The sequence below is a fragment of the Sus scrofa genome, chromosome 2, assembly GCF_054392235.1.
Source record: "Sus scrofa isolate SSC_HxYL_T2T_F1_AM1 chromosome 2, Sscrofa_HxYL_maternal_Yorkshire_Landrace_v2.0, whole genome shotgun sequence".
In the NCBI taxonomy this organism is placed as follows: Eukaryota; Metazoa; Chordata; class Mammalia; order Artiodactyla; family Suidae; genus Sus; species Sus scrofa.
In genome coordinates, this window is record NC_139384.1 from 153725022 (window position 1) to 153739374 (window position 14353).

Consider the following 14353-nt stretch of genomic DNA (forward strand, 5'->3'; position numbering starts at 1 on the left):
AAGGCCATTTTCTTCCGGGCGGGGGTCAAATCCTCGGGAAGCCGAACCATTCTGTCCAGCCACCTGTCCCAAACCGGGTGCAAGCCGTGTCACCTCTCTAGGAGGCTCCTGATAACCGGCCGTGCTGTCCCTCTCCCATGCAGAAAGCCAGCTTCCCGCGGCCCGCTGGGAAGATTCTTGGCTACCCAAGCCGGCCGGGGCATCCGAGGGCAGGAGCCAAGCCAGGCGTGCCCGGTTGACCAGTGGAGAGCACCCTCGCTTGACTGACTGTCCTCTTCACCCGGACCCAGACTCGGCGCCGCACACCCCCCCGGAGGAGGAGGGGGGCAGCGCAGTCACGCGCGCACCACACTTGCGCTCACAAGCGCGCAAGGCTCTCGCTCTCCGCCCCGCACACCTGTGCTCCGCCCCCTGGTCCCGGGCCGGCGACGGTCGAAGGCTTGGGAACCCAAGGCTGCTGCGGCGGCGCCCCCCATCTCATTCCCTTCCCAGCGCTGGTATAGTCCGGAGCCTGTCGCCGGTCCCGACCAGCCCGCATCCCTCTCCATCCTTCCCTCCCCCCGCCTGCCGCGGCACCGGTATCTGCAGCCGCAGCCCGGAGCCCTTGAAGCGGCGAAGGGGGGAGGGGAAGGAAGCAAGGGATGAGCGCCGGGAGGGCGTCGGGGGCCCCGAGCCGGACTAGGACGCCCCTGGAGCCGGAACCCGAGCCGGAGCCGGAGCCAGAACCAAATCACCGGTACCGGGTGGGCCAGGTGGTCAGGATGGGGAGAACCGAAAGGCGGGAGGGGGTGTGTGTGCGATAGTACAGTCAGGGGAGTGAGCTGCGGAGGCCTGGCTCAGGCCGGCGCAGAGGTGTGGACGCTGACTCAGGCAGGGATCCCTGCGCCGGCCGCCTGAGAATTCCGTCCCATCTCGCTCTGCAGTGTCCTTGGGAGGGACGGAAGCGCAGGACAAGATGGAAAGGGGAACGCTCTGGGCGTCGGGAAAGCGGGACCAGGATAGTGGAAGAGGGTTTGCGCAGCCTCCATCTGGCACCCCTCCCTGGCCTGGACCAGCACCCCTGGCCCGGACAGCTCCCTGGTTGGGCAGAGGGTGGGGCCAGACCGCAGAAGCTTGGCTGTCACGGATCCTGAAGATGGCATTCCTATCCCTCCCCCCAACCCCTAGCTGCAGCCCCCTAGCCCCAGGAGGCGCCCTGGCCCGCGCTCGCCCCCCAGGGCCTCATGTCGGAACCACAGCCTGACCTGGAGCCGCCCCAACATGGGCTGTACATGCTCTTCCTGCTTGTGCTGGTCTTCTTTCTCATGGGCCTCGTAGGCTTCATGATCTGCCACGTGCTCAAGAAGAAGGGCTACCGCTGCCGCACCTCGAGGGGCTCGGAGCCTGACGACACCCAGTTGCAGCCCCGTGAGTGAACAGCCTAGACCCTGGCTCAGTCCCTTTTCTCTCTCACCCTTCTCCCCACACCTCTTAACCCAGGCCACATCCCACCCAAACTTTCAAGAGGCCTAGTAACGTTTTCTTGAGTCCACGGCCCTAAAAGCAAGGCTAGAGAAGCAGAGCGCGGGGTGGGACCAGCCCACGATGGTAGTCTTGGACTTGCATTGATTTCTCCATCTTTTCTGCCCTGGCCCTTGAAATGCTAACCTACAGCCTGATGGCACATTGGCAAAGGGGTAGGTCTTGAGTAACAAGCCACAGAAGCCACCAGGTAATATACCCCCAAAGCTGACTCATTTGTCACTTCCCTGCCAACCTCCTTCATCCTTCAGCTGAGGACGATGACATGAATGAGGACACAGTGGAGAGGATTGTTCGCTGCATCATCCAAAATGAAGGTGGGTGTGGGCTGGCCCCGTGCCCCACCCTGACTGTCTCTTGCCCTGGCCTTTGCCTCCACTCACCCCCTCTTTTCCTTCTCCCCTCAGCCAATGCTGAGGCCTTAAAGGAGATGCTGGGGGACAGTGAAGGAGAAGGGACAGTGCAGCTGTCCAGGTGAGCTGGAAATGAGGGCCAGCACGATGTAGCTGGAGAGCACCCTCTCCGCCAGCACATTCCTCTCCCAGTCTCTTTGCATGTTTGGGGTGTGGGGGGAGCAAGGCTGGCTCACATACAGGAAGAAGGAAGTTTTGTAGAAAGGCTGAGTCCTTCAAACCACGTGGCTCTCTCTCCTGGCTCTCATCAAGCCTAACGTTCCCCCCCTTATGCCACTCCTCTGGGTCAAGCAGCGCCTGCTATTGAGCCAACGGCCCTGGGAGGCAGAACACATGGTCTCTAACATCTTCATATTGAGTTTATTAGATAAAGACAAGAAAAGAATGTTGGGGCTTGAGGGACGTTGGCCACGTGGGGGCTTAAGGAGCACCTGCTGAAAGAACAGGAGCAAATGGAACAGGAAGAAAGGTGGGAATGTCACCCCTGCTCCCTTCCTCCCTACTGTCCAGCGTGGATGCCACCTCCAGCCTGCAGGACGGAGCCCCCTCCCATCATCACACAGTGCACCTGGGCTCCTCGGCCCCCTGCATCCACTGCAGCCGCAACAAGAGACCCCCGCTTGTCCGTCAGGGACGCTCCAAGGAAGGGAAGAGTCGCCCCCGGCCTGGGGAGACCACGGTGTTCTCTGTGGGCAGGTGGGGATAGAACGCCCTCGGGAAAGGGAGGTCGAGGTGGGGACCCCATGGTCAGGCACCTGACTCCAGAGCTGGGCTCTGGCTCTTCCCGGCCTGTGAGCTACAGCAGGAGTCAGGCTATGCATGCTCCTCACAACCCGAGGAGTCTCCCTGCCCTAGGCTAGAGGGAAGGGGCATCCGGCCCACAGGGTCCCGGATCAGAAGGAGGGCCAAGCAGCCTCTGGGTGCTGGTCCTAAGCCCCAGTGTTCCCTCCCCTCCCAGGTTCCGGGTGACACACATTGAGAAGCGCTATGGGCTGCACGAGCATCGTGATGGCTCCCCCACGGACAGGAGCTGGGGCTCTAGCGGGGGGCAGGACCCAGGGGGCGGTCAGGGCCTTGGGGGAGGGCAGCCCAGGGCAGGGATGCCTGCTGTTGAGAGCCTGCCCCCGCCCCCTGAGAGGCCACAGCGCCAGGTCCTGGCCAGCCCCCCGGTGCAGAATGGAGGACTCAGGGACAGCAATCTAGTCCCTCGGGCGCTTGAGGGGAATCCTGGAGCCTCTGCAGAGCCAGTACCAGGGGCTGCAGGGAGGGGCCCAAGCCCAGGGCCAGCCAAGCAAGAGGCACATGGACGGCCAAGCAAACCGGACACCTCCAGTCACCAGGTATGAAGATGTGGCCAGGACCGTGGTGGGTTGTGGTGGGCTCAGCTCTTCTCACCCCTCTTCAGGGAGCGGGGGGGGGGGGGCGCACGGATATGACCCACCTCCTGTTCTCCTGCTGTTGACCCCTCCTCTCTCTCAGGTGTCCCCACCACGGGGAGCAGGGGGTGTGTGAGGTGAGTCTGCCTGGGCCCTATTTCAGATAATTTCATCCTGTACCTCCCACTTTAAACTGCCTAATAAGCTCATCGGCTCCCTGTACCCCCAGGGGAAACTCCAGGCTGAGCCTTTGGTACATACTCCTTGGCTTGGTGGTCGGGAGTGGGCATGGGCTCCGGGGGTAGGGAAGGCCCTGGAGCCCCTGGGGAAAAGGGGGGACCCAGCTTGAATAGGAGGCAACTCTGTTACCCCTCCTCTCCTCCAAGCCGCCTCCTTCTCTGCGCTGATGGACTGACTACCAGCTGGCAGGGCCCAGGGGAGGGGGGCCTGAAGCCCTTCATCTCCACTGGACAGCACTGCCCTCCAGCTGAGGGACCAGCCCTCCTTCCACCTGGAGTTGCACGGTCTCAGGTTGGGGGGCTTGGGAGAAGTACCCCGCCCTGGCCCTCAGTCCCCCGCCCCTTCCCCGCCTGCCAACAGGTCGCCTGACCCGCCTTCCCCACCGCCTCAGTCCATCTGCTAGAGCGTGGCGGCTGGGAGCAGGCCCCTGCCTTTGGTGGGCCCTTAAAGCAATAGCACCTTAGGTCCCCAGCTGTCTTGGCACAAGAGGCCCAGGCCTGGCTTGGGCTTCCTGCCCTTTATTCACTGTCAATAAATCCGCTCAGACTATTACAGCTGCTGTGCATACTGGCTCCAGCTCCTTGTGACAGGCCTGCCCCCATCCCAGCCCCCAACCCAGCGGCTCAGGCATCTGGAGTGGGGTGACTCCCAGAACCAGGGCGGAGACATGAATGAGCCAGAGCTACTCCAGACTTTGGGGGATGAGCTCCAGCCCCAGAGATTCCAGGGTATTTCACCCTAGGCATGGGGCGGTGGCAGAAGAGAAAGGGTAGGTCCAGCCCTAGAGATGGCAGGAAGGTGATGGGGGGAAGGAGTGGGTCCCAGCCTCAGAAACGGAGGAGGGGGACGCGTCGACCCCTGAAGGTGAGAATGGAAATTGGGAAGAGTCTGGCTTTCCACTGTGGCGCTCTGGATCATTGGTGGCGGCGGGGAGGGTGTCTCTGATGGCACGGAGATAGGGCCACCAGCGTCACTGTAGGGACAGTGATTCCCCCTGGCTTCAGGTGAGGGAACCCGGGTGGCCAGGATCCGGGGCTTTAGCTGGTGGGGGAGGCGGTGGACGCATCTGTAGGGAACCACACAGTCAGTGCTCCGGGGCCTCCCTCACCCCTCTCCATTCCCGCGCCCTGCAGATCCAGCAGGGCGAGCTGGAGGGACCCCTCTCCAAACACTCTCCTCCAAGGGGGGGCCCTTACCGGCCTGAGTCGAGGTGCCACCATGTCCTGGGGTGCAGGGCAGTCCAGGTCTTGGTCTGGAAATAAGAACAAGTCAGTCTCCTGAATTTGTTTTGTTCACTCTGTGTCTCCAGCACTTACGACAGTGGCACTCTGTACATATTTGTTGAATTAACCAAAGGTCACTAACCTGGGCTATAAAGTCCATCCATGCATCCAACCTCAATACTTATGAGGCACCTGCTGTATAATCGGCCTTGCTCAGGATACCAGAGGAGGGGAGGTGGGATCCACAGCACCCCCATACCCCTACTGGCTGTCAGGACCCAAATCAGGAAACCCCAGCAAACACAATGAATGACAGCGTGCTAAATCATTCAAAGTGAACAACGAATGCTGCAGAAGGAGATGCAGAAAATGCTCACAGGGGCTCCCAGGCTCAGGAAGGGAGGTGCCATGAAGAAAGTGAGCGTACCAGAAGGTTTTACAACAGAGGGACAAGGAAAATGATGATGCAAACCAGGCATCAGCCCGCTTTACGAGCACTCAAGGGAGTTCCTGTCGTGGCGCAGTGGTTAATGAATCCGACTAGGAACCATGAGGTTGCGGGTTCGATCCCTGGCCTTGCTCAGTGGGTTAAGGATCCGGCATTGCCGTGAGCTGTGGTGTGGGTCGCCGACGCAGCTCGGATCCCACATTGCTGTGGCTCTGGTGTAGGCTGGTGGACCCCTAGCCTGGGAACCTCCATATGCTGTGGGAGCAACCCTGGAAAAGGCAAAAAGACAAAAAAAGAAAAAAGAAAAAAAGAACGCTCAGGCAGAGGATGGGTATTTGGGAAAACACTGTGGGAGAAACTGGCCACTATCCTTTTAACCCTCACAACTCAGTGAGGGAGGGACCCTTTCTCCTCGCGCTGTAAAGGCCCAGACAGTTTAAATCACACACTAGGAAGTCACAGAACAAAGTCTCCATGGTGGGCCCAGCTCCAAAGCCAGAGCTCTCCCACCATCGTGTTGCATCCTGCTTCAGGGAGCCCGGTGGAGGAGGCCGCTCAGGGCAGGCAGAGGGGCCGGGTACGAGCTGGGGATCCCAGACGTCCTCCTTCCTGAACCTTACCCTCCAGGCACCCCCGATTCTTTCTACTCACCCCCCGGCAAGACAGGTGCAGGGGACCCATCCACGGCAGAGGTGGGTGCAGGAGGGGAGAAGCTGGGCGGGGAAGGGGACGGCGGCACCTGGGGATGAGAGGGCGCAGAGTGACTCCCGGCGTGTGGCGAGGTTTCGCCGGCCTTCCGCCCAGCCCACCTTCGGTTCCTGTCCCACCGCTCCCCAGTCCAGACAGCAGCCAGATGCTTGCATCTGGGTGCGGGTTGTAGGTGATACCAGTATGTATTGATCTTTAGTATGTCCTGGGCACTTTGCTAGTGCTCCACTTGCACGAATTCATTCATTCCTCACAGCTACCCCATGAGGTAGAGAGCTGACAACTCTGATGTCAGAGGTGAGACTCGGGTTAAGCCATTGATCCAAAAATCACAGAGCCAGTTAGTGACCGCATCCTGGCTAGAACTCCTACCTCCTATCTGGTGCTTTTCTCCTTATAAAAATGGGTAGTTCCCGTTGTGGCACAGCGGAAACAAATCCGACTAAGAACCATGAGGTTGCGGGTTCAATCCCTGGCCTCGCTCAGTGGGTTAAGGGTTTGGCATTGCTGTGAGCTGTGGCGTAGGTCACAGATGCTGCTTGGATCTGGCATTGCGGTGGCTGTGGCCGGCAGCTGTAGCTCCAATGAGACCCCTAGCATGGGAACCTCCATATGTCACAGGAGCAGCCCAAAAAGCAAAAAAAAAAAAAAAAAAAAAAATAGAAACTATGTATCAAAGCCTCTCCAGCGGGCCATTGTGCTAAGCCCTTAAGCTTCATGACCTCTGATCACGATGGAGAGTCTCCTGAAAAGAACTATTATTATCCCCTTTTTCTATGCCTGTGAAGGAACAAGCTCCGAGAGGTCTAACTGCTGCCCGGATAAAGGAACAGGCATCTGATCTCGGATCCAGCTCTAAAGCGGGACAGCCAAACTCTTAGGAAGACCGCCATGGTTTCCCATTTCTCTGTGCCTCGGAGGACAGCACGAACCACACGGGAGGGGAGGGGAGGTGTCATTCGGATGAATTCGGGGCCTCACCGGGCGGGGGGGAGGGACAAGCCCGCGGTGCCTGGGGACCCAGGGAGAAGGAAGCCTCACCTGTTCAGGGTCCGAGAGTTCGGATGGCCCTGGGGGGCCAAGCAGCTCCTCCACCAGCAGAGAGGGGAAGACCCCCACATGGCCCCCAAATTCTCCCCTCCAGAAGCCGTCATCCACTCCATCCTGGGCGCGGGGCAGCAGGCGGATGAGAGCCCCCTCGGGGAAGCCCAGCTCCTCTGCGCTCTGTCCCGTGTAGCTGTACAAGGCACGAGCCAGGAACGCTGCAGAAGCCCAGGGGAGACGGTGAGGGGCCACAACCATTCGGTAACCTTTCTCCAGACCCAGAATTGCCCTTTCTTACCTGTGGGCTCTGCCCCCAGGGGATCGTCGCTGTCGCGGCCGCTCTCAGGGAAGGAGAGGTCCGGGAAGTTGAGGTACCGCTCCGGGACAAAGCCCACCTCACCGTGCTGGTTCCGAGCCTGCTCGGCCAGCAACATGAACAGAAAGCAGGCTCGCCTCTGCAGTCCACGGGGTGGCCCTGCTGCCCTCAGGCCTCTAGCTTTGCCTGGCTGGGTCTTTCGGGGCCACAGAGAAGTCCCTCCCCCCGCCCCCTGCCCGGGTCAGAGCCCAGGGGCCCTACGCACCTTGACCCACTCGTCGGCATCTCCCTCCTCTACGACCTCCAGCCACTCGCCCTCCGTGATGGTCAGCTCATCCTCACGTCCTGCCTGGGCGCCACGAGCAAGGAGTCAGGGCTGGCTGTCCCCCCTCGCTGCCTGTCTGGGCTCCCCACCCCCTTCACACCTGATAGCCGAACACCACATGTGCAGGGCAGGGGAGGGGCCTGGTGGCCAGGGCTGGGGGGGCAGGCTCCGCGAAGAGCTCCCCAGTCTCCTCGCACTCCTCAAAGTCAGAGAGCTCCGCATCCTCTGTCTGGAGGGGTGGAGAACACACATCACCGCGAGGCCCGGACGCGAGCACCCGCGGTGTCCCCCACTCCTCCATCCCACCCTAACACTGCGGCTCCTCCTCCAAGGCAGGACCCCTCATCCGTTCACCACGGATCACAGGCAGCAGCGCCGCAGAGCGGGAAAACTCTACTAGGAATCGCAGAATTACGGTACTGAGCGCTTCCTGCCTGCCAGGCACAAAGCTACGTATCTTATGTCCAGTGTCTCGTTTAAGCTTCTGTGTAACCCCATGATGGAGTTCCCGTCGTGGCTCAGCGGTTGTCGAACCTGACAAGCATCCATGAGGACGTGGGTTTGATCCCTGGCCTCGCTCAGTGGGTTAAGGACCCGGCATTGCCATGAGCTGTGGCATAGGTCACAGATATGATTTGGATCCCACGTTGCTGTGGCTGTGGTGTAGACTGGAAGCTACAGCTCTGATTGGACCCCTAGCCTGGGAACCTCCATATGCTGCGGGTGTGGCCCTAAAAAGACCAAAAAAAAAAAAAAATTAATAACCCCGTGTTAATTTGTGTAACTGTTAACCTCATTTTACTTATGAGGAAACTGAAGCTCGGAAGGTTAAGTCACCTCTCGGATGGCACAGCTGCTAAGTGGATCAGCTGGCACTTGCGCTGCCCACAGTCTGTTGTCAGCACCTTAGTGTATAAGCACCATCCCCTACTCACAGCGACACTCATGGAGAGCGCGCTCTGTGACAAACCACGCCAAGAGTTACTCTTACTGATCTCATTGACGCCTCGCCACGACCCAGGAGTCAGGAACCACTGTGATGCCCATTCTCTAAGGTCCGCTTTCCACTGGGGGGTGACCCTCCTGGGTCATACAGAGCTCACCGTGGGAGAGAGGTCCCTCTGGGACAGCCGGGCCTCGCTGAGTCGTCGCTCCTGCTCCACCTCATCCTGGGCCCGGGTCATGGCTGGCTTCAGCCAGTGCTGCACATCCAGGCCAGCGCCCTGCAGCAGGGCCAGGCGGGCAGCGCCCTTCACCTGGCTCACCTGACCGAGGGCAGAGCATCCGTCGGGGCTCTGGCTGGGCTTGCCTTTGGGAAGGTAAATGGAACCTCCCCAGAGACGTGCAGCTCCCTCCTGCCTCTCCTCTCCCCCGAGGGTGCTACCTGGGGACGGGGGGTCTCCGTGGCCCTCACCCCCAGGCTGTGTCTCACCTGTGCCCGGCGGATGCTCTCCCGTACTTCCTGCAGCCGCTGTTCGATGCCTGGGGCCTCCCGCTCAGGAGCCTGCTGCCGCCTCTGCTCCAGCCGCTGCAGCACCTGGGTGGGGAGGCAGAGGACGGGGTGGGCGTAAGTGCTGTGGGGCACAACTTACTAAGGACCTGGTTGTTGGCGAGTTGCTTCACACGTATTATGTCATTAAATCTGTCCCCAGACGTGGGTGCTATTATTAGCCCCACTTTGATGATGAGAAAACTGAGGTCCAGAGAGCTTAAGTCACTCCCTTACTCAGGGTTACATAATTAGAAAGCTAAGCACCAGAGCACGATCTGAGCCCAGGCGGGTCTAGCTCCAAAGGCTGTGCTCTTAATTACTGTGCCACACGGTCGGCTTCAATTGCCTTTTCCTTCCCGCCTGCCTGCAGCCCCATGACACCCCCAGTGACTCCGGGATCCCCACCTCTCAGCTCTTCTTGGCCACCCGCGACACCCTCCTCACCCGACGCCCGTGGTTCTGGATCTTGTAGTCTCGGGCAGCTCGGCTGGTCCAGCGCTGAACCTCTTTCTCCAGGCCGCTCTCCCCAGCCTCGCCTCCTGCGCCCCCTTCCAGCTCCAGGACACACACCTGAACAAATGGGGGAGCCGTGAGGACCACCTGAGGCTGCTCCTACTCTACTCCCCTCCTCCCGTTCCCTCCTTTTCTTTTCAGGGCCGAAGAGGTGGGGCCACACCCTATGTCTGTGTGCTGGTGTGGACACACAGTCCCAGAAATGGGATCCAGGTGGAGGGACAGAGAGAGAAGGAAGACGGTGCAGCGAAGGGACCAGAGGGTGGCAGGAAGTCTGTTCATTTGTGTCCTGGTGGGAGGGAGGCGAGCCGCGGTTCTGAAACCCTCTGTCCCTGGTTTAATAGTCTCTGAGTTGATTCCATGGCTAGGATCGGGGCGGGGGTGGGCGGTGGGGGCCCACGCAGTCTCCTTCATGGGTGGCCTGCTTCCACCGAGCAGGGAGTCTCACCTGATCACTGCCTGCTGGCTGGAACTGCTGAGGTGGGCTGGGGGAAAATACTCCAGGCTCCTGAAGAAAGAGCTCCAGGTCCTGCTCCCAGCTCACCTGGGGATTGGAAAAAATCAAAGTCAGCCACGCACTGGCTCCTTCGCCAAGCCTTCTTGGAAGAAAGAGGACACGGTGAGAAGAAAAGGGGTGGGGGGGCGGGCTGGACTGGGAGGGAGGGCATCTCTGAGGGCTCCGGCAGGGCACAGCCCTCACCTGGGAGGTCGCCTGGCCCCCACGGCGGGCATGCTCCAGGGCCATCTCAGCAGCTTCCAGCTCAGTGCGGCTCAGGGAGGTCAGGGGGTCCCTCAAGTGTTCCAACAGCTCGCTGACCAGGGCCTGGAGAGAAGCCCAAGATGCTGACACGCCCCCCCTCGCCCAAGCAGGCTCTCCGTCCAGCTTTAGGTGCGTGATGGGCATGAGGTTTGGGAAGCAGGGAAGGAGCAGGACACATTATCATTGCTTCTAACAATAGGCGCTGACAACAGTTTAAAGGCATCTTCACATTCATTCTCTCCCTGGAGCCCCATTAGTCTGGGCATCCGGGTGAAGAGCCTGGGGTTCAGACGGGTTAAGTGTTCTGCGCAAGGCCGTGTGGCCGGTAGAAGCAGCAGACCCAGGCATGTCTCTCCCGCCCCCTCTAAGCAGCCTGATGACGGGGGGAGGCCGGGGACTCGGGGCTGAGACTGGCCTTGAGCAGGGCCGGCAGTTCCTCCTGGTAGTAGTGGTCAAGATGGGCATTGGTGGCCACCAAGTTGAGCAGGTACTCATTGCGGGCCGCTCTCAGCTGCTGGGAGTACTGGGCCGACTGGGCTGACAGCTAGGAGGGGAGCAGAGGAGTCAGCTGGGAGCCCTGGACACCCGGGCTCTTTCCAAGGCCAACCCAGATGCAGAATGGAGTCGCACACATACTGAGATGCCTGGCACTATCCTAAACATTTTTTTTTGTCTTTTGTGTTTTTAGGGCCGCACATAGAGGCATATGGAGGTTCCCAGGCTAGGGGTCTAATCGGAGCCATAGCCACGCCAGATCCGAGCTGCATCTGCGACCTACACCACAGCTCATGACAAGGCCGGATCCTCAACCCACTGAGCAAGGCCAGGGATGGAACCCGCAACCTCATGGTTCCTAGTCAGATTTGTTTCCGTTGCGCCACCACAGGAACTCCTATCCTAAAAATTTTACATACTCACAACTCCTGCTCAAAATCCTCCAGCAGCAACTGCATACATTTAGAATAAAATCCCAGCTGCTCCAACGTGAGCTGGCCCCAGCACCTCCTCTGACTCTTGCTCGTCCCTGTGCTCACAGCGCTGCAGCCACGCTGGCCTCCTCTCAGTTCCTCGAGCCTACAAAGCTACTCCCACCTCAGTGCCTTTGCACACACCACTGGCTGCCCTGAAATGCTCCTCCTCTACATTTGCGCACGGCTCGCTCCTTCTTGACACTCAGGCCACCTGTTCAGAGAGGCTGTCCCTCTAACCTGCGCACTCCTCTGTTACCTCTTAACATGGCACCTTCTTTTCTCTTCATTTCACCGGATTCTTTGTTTACCTACTATCTGTCTGTCACCCCTAACCAGGCTGTGAGGGCAGGGACTGTGTCGGTAGTGTCCCCCACTGTATCCTCAGTGTTTCAAACAAAGCCTAGTACCTAGATGTTCTCAATACATGCATACTGAAGGAATGAAAAAGAAAGGGACTATTTCCATTTTGTAGATGAAAACAATGAACCTCAGAGAGGTCAAGTTTACCAAGGTCATGCAGTAAAGAAGCAGGGAAGCTGGGATTCATCCCAGTCTCTTAGAATTACGCCCCTGGGTTCCAAACCACTAGACTAAGTGCCCACCTCCTCCCTGCCCCTACTCATGCCCACATCCTCTGAACCTTGGTGCTGAGTTTCAGGAGACTGGTCCGAGTGTGAAAGAGGCCGTGGTCACTTCGGTTCAGCCTGCGCAGGCAAGGAAGAGGGTGGAGGTCAGGCCCAGCGGTGGTTCCCCCCCCCACACACACCCCCGAGGCTTCCTAACTCCCTGTGACTCACCTGGCCTGGACATCAGCCGCCTTCTCCTGTGCCAAGGCCCACACACGTTCCCGCTGCCCGTACAGCTTCCGACTTCGGCTCAGCTCCCGCACAGACTCTAGCACCTCGGCCTGTGCCCTCTGGAGGTTCTCGGCTCCCTAGGGGCGTGGACACACGAAGTCCTGATCCAGATCACCCCCAGGCCTGACGGAACTCTTCCTTCACCCCATCCACTGAGCCATACCTTCCTAAGCACCTGCTCCTTGGCACTCCGCCCTGTGCCCCCGGCCAGGTCCCGGTATCGGTCAGACGCCTGGAGCCGGGCTTGGCCCCCAGCCATGGTGGCATCCAGCAGGCAGCGCCAGGCACCAAACACCATCCTGCCTCTCCCCAGAGAAGGTCTGTGTTGAGGAGGGGAGCACTCCAAAGCTTCACGAGACACCCCCCCCCCATCATGGGAGAGAGACTGCTTGCCCCTCCCCCTCGTCTGCGAGCCCATCAATCGATCCGCCCATTAGCTCAGCCACAGGATCCCTCCTGCCCTCCACCCCCACCTACACTGTCCTTGCTCGGTCAGCTGCTCTCCCGCTGCTGTGTCAGCTCTACCTGCAGCTTCTGTGCCCTCCCCATAGGTTCCTGGGGTTGAGCTCCTCACCCGGTCTTGGCCCCCTGGCCTCCCCGCCCACGACCACACCATGGGACCCACCTGCTGTCCATCTCCCCACTCCGGTGTCCTTCCCTCTTGAGGTATGGCCCAGCCAGTTTCTGGAGTGCCTGGTGGGCAAGTCAGGACAGACCCAGTTCCCTTTCAAAGACTCTCCCCAACAGGGAGAATACAGGATCAGAACACAATGCCACTCACTGTGCTAAGGGCTTTTCACGCATTAACTTACTCCATCCTTACAGCAACCCTGCATGAAGGTACGATTAGGATTATTCCCATTTTACAGAGAAAGAAATTGAGGCCAAGAAAGGTTAAGTCACTTGTCCAAGGTCACACAGCTGAGAAGTAGCACAATAGGAATTTGACACCCATCTTCCTGACCCTAGGCGTTAGCTTTTGACCAGAAGAGGGGTATGTGTGGAGATGCAGGTGGTGCGGGGGAGGCTAGAACCCAGGGGAGGAAGGTCCAGAGAAAGGAGTCCCATACCTGCCCATACTCCCGTTCAATGGCTGCCCTCTGCTTGCTGTAGGATCTGTGGAGATTAGCAGAGGGAGGGGGGTGGTGTTACTGTTTCAGTCCTTATCTCCCACCCTGGAGCCTCTCCTCGGCCTGGGCAGTCGGGAGAGGGGAGCCAGGCCTGGAGTGTGACCACACCAGGAGGGCCTGAGACGGAAGAGAGAAAGTCCTTGAGTTCACCTCGGGCAGCCGCAGCCAGGACAACCTCACCTCACTGCTCAGAGCCTCGCTGGATCCTCCCCACCCGCGGGGAACCATCCGTGGGCTTGGAGGTAAGGCCTGGCAGGGGCCTGGGAACAGTGTCCGCCAGCCTTCCAACAGGTCTGGAAGAGGGAGGAGGGATTCTGCCCTAAGCTTGATTTGGGGGGCTGGGAAGAGGAGTGTGGCGTCAAGGGGCTTGAGGGTGGGTCCCCCGTGCGTTTATGTGTGTTGGGGTGGACCTGGAAGGATGATTCCTATCCAGAATCTGGAGAGGCGGGCCTAGGGTGAAGGCCGTAAATGGGCAGGTTGGAGAGCTTTTCACCCCAGCCCGCCCGGATAGCTGTGGTGCGTTGAAGAGGCGGAGCTTAAGACAGATAAAGTCGGGGTGTGGAGAGGGGGTTGGGGCTACCTGATGTCCTCCAGCAGATCCGCCTCCCTCTGCTGCCGGGTCTGCAGGATGCTCAGCTGCTCCAGGAAGCGAAGCTTCACCTCCTGGGCGGGCTTCACCTGTGGGAGTAAAAAGAGGATGAAGACCCCAGGCGCGGAGACCTGAAAAACACCGCGCGCGGGGAGCGGTGAGGGGGCGGGGCCAGGGAGGAGCTGGGCTCTTTCCTCGGTTACTTCGGGACTGGCCCCTGACCCCTTCCCACGCCTCGTCCCCCACCGCGGGCCTAGTGCCCCCTTGGTCCCCACCATTCCCCCAGCCTGCCAGGAGTCCCCGTTGCCAGGCCAAGCTTACTTTTCGGGGCGGCGGCTGCATCTCCGCTCCGGCCCAGGCAGCGACTCGACTCCGGAACTCGAGGAAGCCCCGCCTACATATAAGCCCCGCCCCGGGCCCGGCGCGG

General features: G+C 59.9%; 2 protein-coding genes across 12 annotated transcripts; one reads left to right on the top strand and one right to left on the bottom strand.

The window, feature by feature from the left end:
• The first annotated feature begins 424 nt into the window (after positions 1–424).
• Positions 425–4104, top strand: RELL2 (RELT like 2). 3 transcript variants are annotated; one of them, XM_003124038.5, is made up of 8 exons: positions 425–752; positions 1168–1407; positions 1773–1838; positions 1929–1995; positions 2445–2630; positions 2893–3274; positions 3414–3447; positions 3697–4104. In XM_003124038.5, exons 2-7 carry the CDS (start codon positions 1224–1226, stop codon positions 3444–3446), a joined length of 918 nt encoding a protein of 305 aa, XP_003124086.1. In that variant the 5' UTR covers positions 425–752; positions 1168–1223; the 3' UTR covers position 3447; positions 3697–4104. The 3 variants fall into 3 exon arrangements, with proteins under 3 accessions (XP_003124086.1, XP_005661828.1, XP_005661827.1); XM_005661771.4 differs by having other exon boundaries at positions 425–743; XM_005661770.4 differs by having other exon boundaries at positions 425–736.
• Positions 2276–14316, bottom strand: FCHSD1 (FCH and double SH3 domains 1). Of its 9 annotated transcripts, none has more exons than XR_014838924.1 (20): positions 14248–14316; positions 13918–14015; positions 13278–13323; positions 12833–12900; positions 12371–12506; positions 12148–12284; positions 11991–12054; positions 10795–10923; positions 10320–10442; positions 10068–10163; positions 9551–9676; positions 9047–9151; positions 8718–8879; positions 7715–7843; positions 7555–7634; positions 7272–7389; positions 6971–7191; positions 5873–5960; positions 4747–4802; positions 2276–4616 (listed from the first exon to the last, which is right to left on the bottom strand). XR_014838924.1 is itself a non-coding variant. In XM_005661768.4 (20 exons), the coding sequence occupies exons 1-20, from the start codon at positions 14266–14268 to the stop codon at positions 4551–4553; spliced, it is 2073 nt and encodes a 690-aa protein (XP_005661825.2). In that variant the 5' UTR covers positions 14269–14316; the 3' UTR covers positions 2276–4550. The 9 variants fall into 9 exon arrangements, 3 of the variants coding, with proteins under 3 accessions (XP_005661825.2, XP_005661824.2, XP_020940596.2); XR_014838928.1 differs by having other exon boundaries at positions 7555–7638; positions 8718–8923; XR_014838923.1 differs by having other exon boundaries at positions 12371–12527.
• Positions 14317–14353: the final 37 nt, after the last annotated feature.

Coding starts and splice junctions, on each gene's coding strand:
- RELL2 (XM_003124038.5), top strand. CDS start 1,224: ATGTCGGAACCACAGCCTGACCTGGAGCCGCCCCAACATGGGCTGTAC. Junction 1,408..1,772: donor CGACACCCAGTTGCAGCCCC/GTGAGTGAACAG, acceptor TTCATCCTTCAG/CTGAGGACGATGACATGAAT. Junction 3,275..3,413: donor CGGACACCTCCAGTCACCAG/GTATGAAGATGT, acceptor CCTCTCTCTCAG/GTGTCCCCACCACGGGGAGC.
- FCHSD1 (XM_005661767.4), bottom strand. CDS start 14,268: ATGCAGCCGCCGCCCCGAAAA. Junction 8,880..9,046: donor AGAGCATCCGCCGGGCACAG/GTGAGACACAGC, acceptor GCCCTCGGTCAG/GTGAGCCAGGTGAAGGGCGC. Junction 7,390..7,554: donor ATGCCGACGAGTGGGTCAAG/GTGCGTAGGGCC, acceptor CTGGCCGAGCAG/GCTCGGAACCAGCACGGTGA.